The 12,186-nt window shown below is 38.2% G+C and overlaps 1 protein-coding gene across 5 annotated transcripts in view; it reads right to left on the minus strand.

Annotated features, from left to right (window-relative positions):
* FGFR2 (fibroblast growth factor receptor 2) overlaps nt 1-12,186 on the minus strand; it is a 91,773-nt gene that overhangs the window by 19,502 nt on the left and 60,085 nt on the right. For all 5 annotated transcript variants that reach the window (XM_063434173.1, XM_063434172.1, XM_063434170.1 and 2 more), the window contains one exon: nt 10,082-10,205. In XM_063434173.1, the coding sequence (XP_063290243.1) occupies nt 10,082-10,205 (124 nt within the window). The remainder of the gene's footprint in view (nt 1-10,081; nt 10,206-12,186) is intronic.

Raw genomic sequence — 12,186 nt, forward strand, 5'->3', positions numbered from 1 at the left:
AACCTAAAAATGTGAATTATTCCAGCAATATTGTCAACGCCATTCTGATATAAACCGCTTGGATATGTCTGCTTTGCTAGAAATTACATCTTAGAACATTTATTTGTCATAGATAACCTCTGTGCCTCCATCTGCAGTAAAAGCCCGTCTGCACTTTGGGACAGACAATAACCAGAAGCCTTAAAAGCCATACAAAAACACAGTCATTGAAAATAAAAATGACCAGAGGAGTGCCATCTTTCGATGACGCAATACACAGCCTATCAAAAGTGAAATAATAAAAATAAGTCGCCCTCCTGCACCTTAAATGTAGGAAACAGGAGGGTGACTTAAATATAATGTGTGTGTCTGCATGTGTGGGTGTCTATGTATGTCTTGTGTGTGTCTGTATGTGTGTGTGTGTATGTGTCTTGTATGTGTGTCTTGTGTGTATGTGTGTGTGTGTCTGTATGTGTCTTTGTATGTGTTGTGTGTGTCTGTATGTGTGTGTGTGCGTGTATGTGTGTATGTATGTGTGTCTTGTGTGTGTGTGGGTGTCTGTGTGTGTGCCTGTATGTGTGTGTCTGTATGTGTGTCTGTATGTGTGCCTGTCTGTTATAGTGGGCTACCTAGCTCATCCTTCATACTGGGCATTGCTACAAGGAAGGTTAAAAAAAATAGAAAAAAGGGAAAAAAGGTGGGGAGGAGAATTGAGGAGGGAGAGGAGATGAGCTGACGCACAAATGAGAAATCATATGCGCAAACAGAGAAGTCGTCTGAATATCACTGAAAGAGACCTTTGTTTGTTCCTTACGAAAATCGAACCAGATATCAAATATTTAGTCTCGCAGCATCAACCTCAAGGATCTCATTAATCACTAGTAAAGGTAATTTCAATTTACTTTATTGTTTTCTCATTAAACTTTATAAAGTTAAAACCTCATAAACCTGCATTAAGTAGAAATAAGATAAATGTACGTACATTTTTTTTTGTTTTTTTTAAACACCCTCCTTTCTAAAAAAATATTCTGCATTTGCGCGAAAACTGGTGGGCGGTAAAGAAATTATTTCAACCAAAAAGATGCATTAGTGGGCGGTAGGTAAAAAAAGGTTGACTACCACTGCTCTAGAGTCTAGAACAATCTTTCCCCTCTGACCATCAAGGACAAACTGTACCGCACAAGAGATTGGATTCCATTGTGCCTCCATCTATCCTTACACAATATTGACGTATGCGCATGGACTCCCATAGTTTTGACGGGTATCATGACTGATGCGTCTACACAGACAGTTCCCTTTTAAGAAAACAAGGTATGCACATACATTTCTCTCTTATATTGTATTTGTTTTCTCCTTAATCTTAATCCAGATCGTAAAATTTACTATATAACACGTATGATATTAATAATCTGGCTTTTATGTCTTTACAATCAATATGATTCTTAAAATAACCATGTAACTTACTATTTTATTTTTTATTTTAACGTTATTTCAATTTATGCATAAAAAAAAGGGGGGAATTCTAAAGAAGGAGAAATAATAATAATAAAATATCTACATTGGTGTTCTTTTTAACCCTTAACCAACAAGGAAAGGATTCCCCCTTTATGTCTCTCTGGCAAGGTAGGTGTTAAGAAGGCAAGTGTATCCAATCTTTGGGAGCTTCTTACACATACACCGTGTTCCAATAAACTGTTTCGCAAACAGACGTCCAGAGAGAGCAGCCTGATATAAAGCCAGCACACCTCCCTGGAACAAAAGAGGTATTCATGCAGGTTGTTCTTGCTGGCACTCAGCGGGGAATTGGTACGCTGACGTAATGCTAGCAGCCACAGCACAGGCACCAACCTTGTTTTACTTGCAGTAAGTTATTAAAAAGAGCGTTTAAAAAAAAAAAAAAATCATTGGAGTCACTAAATAATTACACTACTCTTTGTGTCAGAGGTCAGGAGAATGCTGTAGTATCAGGCTTGTGGCTATAGATTAGGAGATGTAAGGCCTTTTAAAAAAAAATAAAAAAAATTTAAGCACAACTCTGGATTTGTAGCAAAGAAAAAATGCTAAATTGTTTACAGTAGGAATAGGCGCCTCTGGAACTGCAGTACCTGCAGACTACCACTCCCATGATGCGCATAGCATTTTGGAAGCAATAGCCTACTCATCAAGAAATGGTTTATCCCTGAGCTACATAAACCTCTGCTACTATAAGCAGTTTTTCCAGTGCCGATGATCCATCCCTGCATACCAAAACGTAGATGTTAATATTTGCCCAGGATTTCAACAAGGGTGTGAAAGGTCACATGGAAAATCTAGCTATAGGAGAACTTACTAAAATAAATAATAGGGGATTACGAAGAGGCAAAAAGGCTGGAGAGTGAAAAATCTAAATTTTATCCCATATAAATAGGTTATTCACTATAATGTGAATTGTTCAGCACCCAAATTAAATTCAGAGTGCATTTAAAATGTTCTCTCTCCAGTTTGGCTTATTTCTGTTCAACATTTAAATTCCAGACCTTTCACACTTTAGTGAGTAACCCTCCCAGACTCCTAACCAGGCTAACCTGGGGTGACTACCCCATCCAAACAAACATTTCTCATGCAGACATTTAACACCCCTGCACATATTCCATAGGCATCCCCGGTTAGAAAGAAAGAGCTCATTGTTCTATTTATTGAATAAAAATGCAATCTTCATTTTCAATGTCCATATCATCGAACCTCTGGCAATTTAAATAAACATTTACAAGAAAACACACCATATAATTAAGGAAGGGGTGTCTAAAAGGAAGAGCCCCAGCTGTTGTACAACTAAAATACTGCAATCATATTTCTTTTCCAGACTTGTCTGCCCTAAGTTAATGCTGCAAGCGAAATAGGCAGCCAAATATATGGAACCCACAGACCAACATGAGATCAGTAGAAACAGGAACGGTGTAATTCTGTAAACGCCATAAACTAGACTGACACAGACTGACGCTTATACAGAATATGCCATACCAGACCCGTGATATGGTGTACATACAGCCATTGGCATGGATAATTGGAAGCATCAATCCACAGCAAGATTCCTAAAAGGGTTAAGCCAAGGGTTTACCAGAATTCTGTAAGTTGTACTCCAACAGCTCAGGCAAAAGACATTGTTCAACACCCCTAAGTTCAAGAATGAGTCACTACCAACCCTCGACCAGAGATTGCCCACTGTCAGACTGTCATGATTTGCAAAGGCTGTGCCTTATATTTTTTCATTTAAATATGTATTGGGGTCTTTAAAGAAAGTTGTCTGAAGCTGCACATGCTTCAATGCAGGGAGAGGCCTCCGATTTCAACACCACCTGTGACTTTCTGGGGCCTATCTCCCCGAGACAGCCAGGTTAGTGAATATCGGTGGCTGGTCGTTTTATAAGGGAAGGTGGGTGAAATCTGACCATCTTTCATTAGACACTAGTAATACGGGGGTTGGCAAACTGGCCAGATTCTCAAAGCATATTTAACTGAAAGAAGTCAATTGAGAAGGTGGAATACATGTTCACTGCATACAAAGACATCTGCAGCATTGTGCACTAAGTGTGATTGCAAATTCCAAGGCCAAAACAGTCAAACTGGAGAAATTCTCCAAGTCAGCTATGTTTTCACAGTGATTATTTTGGTCTATTTTAATTTAACTTTTTTTTTTTTTTATTATTATTATTTTATTTCCATTAAAATTCCTGATAATTTACTCCTAAGCGAATAACCCTGTTTGGGTAATATGAGAGGAATGCGACACTGAAGACACTCTCCATAGGCTCTCAAAATAAAAAAAGCATACCAATTGCTAACTGGAGACTTCCTATAGAGTTATTGTTAAAATAAATTAAAAAAAACGGATACTAGGAATGTTTCCATAGACACAAAGTAACCTGTCAAGACTACAACAGGTTTACAAAGCATCATCAAATTTTTTTTGTTTTGTTTTGTTTTTTAAACCGTGTTTCTCATCTACTATAGAGATGCAATTTCCTAATCTTGTAAAACAAGGCCATCCGCCCCCTCCCAAAAAATTATAATTCAGTAATTTTTTCAATATGATCTATAAAATCTATTATTTGGGGTTATTAGAAATCATTGAACCACCATCATCCTAAGAAACATGTTAGCAAAGGGGGGAGGGGGGCTGGATTTATTCAACTACACAGTGTGTTTTTGTACACAGGTTTCATATATTATTTCTCAAACATAGGATCAAAAGAAATATTTTACTTGTTACATTATGGAAGCCGTAGCAACGGAAAAGTGCAACCTACGGGATTTGGGCCAAATCCTGTCAAATCAAAACGTAACACAGAACGTTATGCATTTATCATTCACCTTGGGAACATCAGCATTCCCAACGCTTTCAAAAAGACAACCACATGCCTGTGCGCGGGAGATTGAGTACAATATAAGAAAAACTAAGCAAAAATAGGCAACATTGAGTAGCAGTAAAGGCTGATGGGTGTTCTAGTCTATGGCAACTGCTGGAGTAGAGTTTGACAAGCATCATTAAAGGGACACCATAGTCACCAGAACCAATGCAGCTATTTTAGTGGTTCTCGTGTCTATATCCTGTCTCTGCAGTCTTAATGCTGTAAAACACTGCCTATTCCCTCAGACGTCCCCTAGAGGTGCTCTCTAGTCCAGTGCTGCACAAGTAAAGCCCTTACTGCAATGTATCAAAAGCTGGAGTCTGCATAGGAGTGGTAAAACTCACATGGCATTAAGTATATTTTGCTATATTTAAAACGCCTGCTTTTTGAATATAGTCTTATCCATTCCTTCGTAACACAGGTCTAAAAGAAGAAGAAAAAAAAAACAACAAAAAAAACAAAAAAGGACCACATTCCTCCGTGCTGGTGTGCGTTGGAAAGTCCTGGGTAATGCAGTCTGGCTTGTAATCTATGCGTTCTTTCATTTCAACTTGAAAACATTTGGTGGGAAGTTGACTTTGTTAAGAATGAAGGGGGGAATAAAAAAAAAAAGCAAGAGAGGTGCATACGGAGAAGGCAGAGACTGGTTTCTACACATGATCCCTGTATAATTGGAACCTTACAGCTCTCCCACAACCCTCATTCTGCCTCCTATGGGAGCTGCCACAATGTTATTACAAGTATTATATTCTTGATTTTCCTTCACTTGCCTAGCTTAAAGTTTCAGAGCTCAGCATCAGGATTTAATTTCCTTTGCCCTAGAAGCACATCGGGCAAGGGGGCCAGCAAGGGAAATCCTATCAGGCCAAGCTGGGACACAGAGACACTATCGCACACTAGGCTAGGCAGCACGGCCCTACGTGGACAGTACCCCCCCCCCCCTCCAATTCCTGACGCGACAATCAGAGTGCAAAGCAATTTCATACAGTCACGAATTCCCTGCACAGAGATTCATTTTTCATTTGCAGACACACTGAATCCTGTGTTGCGGAGCTCTTTCTAACCATTAATCATTCACGAGAAAATCACTGGCACATGTTCACCAACAAAATACCAGCCATTGTGCAGTACAGTGCATCCAGGCCTCTCTGTCCTCACCACATAATACATACGTGCACAATGTGCTTTTTCATCCCCTGTTTATTTGGAAATACATAACATTAAAATGGTATATATCAAACCATCAGGCCACAAACGATCTGTGCAAATTCTATTTCCCCCCTGTGTTTCTGCCATGTGGTTTTAATGAGTCGATTAAATAATATAAAAATGGGTGCACAAGATGGCATATTTATATATTTATTTTTTCATAATTACGTCTATAAGCCTTGCAGAGTTTCCTGCCAGAAGATTTCTGAATACTAATAAAAGAAATCTTATGATATAGATGAAGGGAATAAAGAAACAAACAGGGTTTGTGGAAGCAATTTATTATCCCACAGATTTTTTTCACTGTTTGTAAAATACTATTTAAAAGGATAGGTCACTCATATACATATTACATTTGAGTGCCTTTAACTAAAAACTAAAAAAAAAAAAAAAAACAAGATGGCTGCTTTCTTCAACATAATTTTGGACATTTCTAGAAACCTGCAAATGTGCAGTAGTTTTATTGTTTGTTTGTTTTTTTAAGTTGTTTGGACCACACATCTTTTTTTAAACCGGGGGGGGGGGGGGGCATCAGATTTTAAATGGAAGCCCTTAAGATATCGTGTTTTACTGTTTGCGTATCATCTCTTTTTGATTGCATACTGGTGAAATTCATGTAGTCTGAGGAAAAAGTAAGATAGCAACGCTCTACACACAATATATTATAGGCAATACAGCCAAACTGGATACAATTCTCACATTCAGCTATGGTTTTGGTCTAAAGCTTGAAATTCACTTTGATTTTAAGGAATAACTAGTTGGTGAAATATCACCACCCCATCTATGGCGCTGTTATGTCTATCATACCAGGGACTCGATGTCCAAGAGACTCCACTACAGAGATCAGATGGATTTCATATTGCATCCGGATAAATGTCAGTGTTCAGAGCCCATCAATGTATCGAGTGATAAGACGTACCACTTGGCTCAACAAGTTGTGATATCAGCACCTCCATTTGGCACAAAGCACCATTTCACAAAAATTGCAGTTGTAGAGTGCAGGGTGCCGCCACTTAAGTGCTCTGCACAGTCTTGTCCCGAATCCCACCCATTTAACCAAACTTGATGTATGTCAACAACCTCTCCCCAGCCTACGAAACCGACAAGTCAGGGCAGGACAGCAACGTGTACAGTAAAGAACTAATACTTTTCAGACGATTAATGAACTGCAGTTCTTCTAAAAACATAAACCCGCAGTGCATTGTTCTTAAAATCTGACTGGTTAAACATGAATATTCGACTCGACTGATCTGCAACACACAAGCTGTGCACTAAACTCTCAGCAGTGGTTGGCAACATCAAAACCCAGTTTGCCTGAACCTGCCATAGTTTAGAACCTACTTTCTAAAACTGGAATAAAGACCATTATCCAAGGCTAGTTTTTACACCAACGGCAGAAAAAAGTTGGAAATCTATTCATTGTTTTTACGGAGCGGACAATCCGTCACATTGACGCGTCTCTTGCGCCTCGTCCATTAAACTGAGGAAAGAATAAGCTTCACTTTACATGCTCACTTATGGTGTACTTAAACAAACTATTATCTTCTAATATCTATTATCCGTTAATAACGAAGGTTCTCCCAAAATCACCACTCATCATACAAAACATTTTGATGTAACACATTCAAAAATAGTCGCCTATTTAAAAAAAACAAAACAAAAAAACAGGAAATGTCACTAGTATTATGAGAGCAGAAATTAACAAGGTTATTCACCAACGTGAGAATTTAAAGTGAATTCCGGATTTAAGGTCAAAATAGCTGATCTGAAGAAGTCAGCTAAGCTTTCAGTTTGGCTACTCTGGTTTTAAGTTTAAAATTCTCTTTTAAATTCAGTTTGAACGTTAGTAGTGTATAAAATGTGTCCCTCTTCAGAATCCTTATTATGGATATGCAACAGCCCTGAACTAAAAAAAAACACACCACCACCACCACTACAAGGGGTTTTCTTCTATGACTGAATGTTCTATCTTACAAACCTGTGTCAATCCCCACAACTACAAACTTCTACACTACTGTGCTAGATATGTCTGGCTAAAATAGGTGATCCAGTATCAAATACTGGGAATGTCAGGCAAGACAGGTCAACCTAAATCAGATAATTAGAAGGACTATCTGAAAAGGGAGAATGAGAGCGGACTTCGAAATGCAGCAATTATTTGCCAAAAACTGTACACTACGATCCAAACTCCGTAACCGTCCAAGTAAGACAATCCATGTTTGCGGAACGGAGCCAAGACCTATCAACGAGCTCAAGAATCCCCAAGATTTGTATATCCGCAGACCACTTTAAGAAGGTGTTGTACCCCCAGGATCAAATCTCCCGTGCCCTTGCTGGTGTTGCTTAAATGTTTTCAGAGTCTATTTAAAAGTAAATAGAATATTACCATTTTATTAGACATAATCAAATGCTGTATTTTCTATCTTCACATGGGTTCTGTGAATAATCAGTCATTGTTTGGCACTATAATCCGAGGAATTTCTTTAGTTTGAGCATCACCGTTTAACCGTGAATTTGGTGCCCAAATCCCATAACTCCTTGCTTTTGGCATGTATTGCCACATTGCTTCCTGAAGCTTGCTGCCTAGGCGTTCGTCTTATTAGTCCCTATAGTCAGTTTGACCCTGAGCTGTGTTAATCTCAAGGCTTACCAGCAAACACTGGCCGATCGAAGCTTCTACTGTATTCAAGGGCAAAGGCTGGTCATATGATAGGGCTGAAGTACTCCACACTAAGTAGCATTATCCTTGTTGCTATAAAAACTAAAACTCAAATTGTTATATGAACATGAATAATCCAACAAAAGATCTTGTAATGGAAAGAAACAAAAGATACTTTTTTTTTTCTTTTGCATTCCAATGAAGCTTGTGGCTTTGTTTAGCAAGCGTTACATTTCCCAAAATAGGCATCAATGTTGATATCCAGCCATTTCTTAATAATTTTTTTTTTTTTTTTTTTTTTTAATACGGCAGGCAGGGGAAAAGAAAAAAAAACGTTTTTATGTTGAACAGTTCCTTAAAAATCTGTCCTAAGCTGCAATCGTTTCTTTATTTTTAAAGTCATGAATCTATAGGTTCACAAACGCTCTTTAAGAGTGATTTAGAATACATTTTGTTTACATCTTTGGTAACAGAGTATTACTCCTGTTACATTCAGCCACTGTTCAGCTATGGGAGATTGGCAGTTTAGATTCTGTGCATCATTTCTACTAAAGTATTTTATTTTTTTTAAATTAATATTCTTATAAGCATTTCTTAAAAAGCTCCTTACAATAGAATCTCCCTGCAGCCTAACATGTATGCACAAGTAACCTGCCCCTCCTCTCACTTATTAGCCTGACACCATTCAGAATGCCTCAGGGGTTACTTACTAAACACTGAGTGGGGATAACTTGAAATTCTAGTGTTAAAATTTTTTTATATTTTTTTTAAGATGGAAAGAAATTCATCCACGTTTGAGAGGGTTATTCGTGAAACTCTGACTTGTAGCAAAAGCAATTTAAATGTAAAAGTTAGACCAATAAAGCACTAATGTCACAGGTTGTCTATTTTAGTCTCAATTTCAACGAATCCTCCAACTACACTGCTTTGAAAGAATTAAATGATCTCTTCCTACCTGTGACTCCCTAACCTTAGCATGGACCAAGCCACAAAACCATATTACATGCAGCAGTTGCAATACTGCAAAATCACTGCTTTTGTGGAAAGAGAGAGGGGTCTATTCACTCAAAGGTCAGATGCCTGAGCAAACCATAGTCATATTCACATTTACTTTAAAAAGCATCATATGAGAGTTGAAGGTTTGAGTGATAGACTTCTGCCCTCTGCAACAGGCTTTCATGATGTGTGTAAAGAAGACATTGAACAAAGGGAAAGAGTGAAGCACCATATATTCTGCAATCAAGATCCAGGTCTAAAATGGAATGAATTGTCCCAGTTTTACAGACACCGTGCAGCAACTCTAAGAACAGCACTACTTAGATCATCTCTGAGCATTCTTCACCCACATTCTACAGATTACATCAACCTCAAACCTCCTCTTTCGGTGGAAGATCACTAAAGTCAACTGGAAACCAACTTTTTGAAGGACAGATTATGGGCAGGATTTTGGAGATGGCATATTATAAAGAAAGCACATAGGTATGCACACTGGATATGGACAGAGAGAGAGAGGAGTGCTGGTCTAGGATACCCTCGCGGTACACATTTACAAATTATGTAACTTACACACCGATCTGTATATGTACAACCCATGGAGAGAAAGCTCTTCTATGCAGATGGTATTGAGCAAAATTTTGTTTTGTTTTTTAACAAAAAAGAGTATTTGTCAAAGCATTTTTCTGGCATAAAAAAAAAACAAATACATCAGAGGAAACCCTCAACGGTGGGACACTGGTTCTGCTAGATAAAGGGCACTTGTCGGGTGTGAAGTTCACAAGTCACTTTCAGTGAGAATCCTTAAATACACTTAATGAATAAAAAATGTGCACATTAGAGAAAGATTTACCGATGACGTCCAGATGGTACGTGTGGTTAATGGAACCATGCTCATTTTCCACAATGCACGTGTAGGTGCCTTTGTCCGAAGGTAGAACACTTTCCATGATTAGACTCCAGTGTTGGGGTCGGATCTGCAGAGAGAGTAGAGAAGAGATCAGAAGCAAATTCTGCATAAAAGCACATGCCACGCTAAAGTAATATATCGCCCCAACAACCCTCCCATTACTGGCTGCTGGTGGCACAAACCAGGAAACAAGTGGCTCAGACTGACCAAAATAAAAAGTACAAAGACAACATTTAAGTCCTGAGGCAGACATTTTTAAAAGGGTGCATGAGTTGTATATTGCAGTGCAATAAGCTGACTACAATGTGATTAATTATACTAATTGTAATGAGAAAAGGTGCAGTAAACAGAGCCAGGCAGGATTAAGACAGAAGGTAACCTAGGCTACAGCCCTGGGTCGTAAACAATGCATATGTGCTGATGTCCTGACTGCAGCTGGTCACCCAACAAAAAGGCTCATCTGGTGCACCAAATCAGTAACTTTAACATGCTATGCTATTTAACAAATACAGAGAAAGGACAGAGATACAAAGGTCATAGAGTTAGAGAGATTGCAAGGAGGCAGGTGGGAATCACTAATAGGGTCTATTGTTTTTTGGGTTTTTTCCTTAGCAGTGAGAAGTCTTTTTAGAATGTCTTAGGAAGCTGCTGTCCTCCAGCCATTGCACTGCAGTTCCCATCAATCTCAGCCAATCAGAGGTTGATGGAAGTAATTGAACAATGACAGCTAACGCACACCATGTTATGATCAAGCAATTCCTGATTCCATATAGTAGCAGACTTTAAAGCATTCAGTCCACAATATTTTATTATAGATTAATTAAATCGTTCTACCTCTAGGAGGGTGGGTTTGAAAGAATCGTTTTTGTAACATAATAGATGTAACGCCAACTTAGAACACAGCTTTTAATCATGTAAACCAGTTTTAGATTAGATCACTAACGAGAGCAATTTGCAAACAAAAGCAAAAACCAAACAAAATAAAAAAAAGATTCTGACTTCTTGATTGTCCTTTTCATTTGCAAATTGCATGTCTTAGAACTTTTGTCCTTTTTACTATGCTAAGAAAACCCACTCAACTCCTGTTATGGTTTTGCTGTAAACAATGGCATGTCTGGGACTAATCAGAAACCTTTATATAGAGATGCATTGTATATTGAAGACCGCTTGATAAAAGATCAACCTTCACGAAAAAAGCCCCGAAGAACCTGCGTTGTAAGTGACCTTACTTTGGTTTTCTGGCCATGACAGCCATCACGTGTTTAATAAACCCAAGAAGCATTTGTTTGATACGCTACCCTTCATATGGGAGAATTATCACCGGACCTCCAACCACGAGAAAGCAAGTTGATGATTAAAATTTATAGGAGATTAAAAAAAAAGATTTTAAAGTATACAATAATTAAATAAAAGATTACCGTACCCCAGTAACCATTGTTTTAACATTCCATGCTGGATTCTAAGGTTTGGTTTTTTTTTTTAAATAGATAATGGTTAACTTTTGAATAGATGTAAAAGAAAATCTCTACCACCAACAGGGTTATCCACTAAAGTGAATTTAAAATTTCAGGACAAAATATGCAAATTGGACTCTAAGTCACGTATGTTTCCAAATTGGATATGTTGGCCTAAAATTTGAAATTAACTTTGAATTTTAACTGTAGTGATTAACCCTGTAAGACTTTAGGTTCTCTTTTTTTTTGTTTATAAGTATGCAGATTTTATTTCCGCTTGCTCAGCAAGATCTCTGAATCCTACAAAGACAGCGTATACTTTAAATCACCAAGACCCTTCTGCCCGAAAGGGGGAAAAATGTGAAACATATTTCACATTGTTTTAAAATACCTCCAACTAATTACAAGCTATGAAACCTCTATCTGGAGAGATGGGTAGAAAGAAGAGCGGAATGCAGAGGAGGGAGGGTGGAGATGGCATGGATGGGGGGCGGGAGGGGGAGAAGCAGGTATCTTAATGGAATAAGGAGCGTCCTTTCAGGAACACACAAAGTCCTATTCAGCAGAGACCTCTGCTCTGTCAGCAGCATATAT

This window comes from Pelobates fuscus, chromosome 10, assembly GCF_036172605.1.
Source record: "Pelobates fuscus isolate aPelFus1 chromosome 10, aPelFus1.pri, whole genome shotgun sequence".
NCBI lineage: Eukaryota > Metazoa > Chordata > Amphibia > Anura > Pelobatidae > Pelobates > Pelobates fuscus.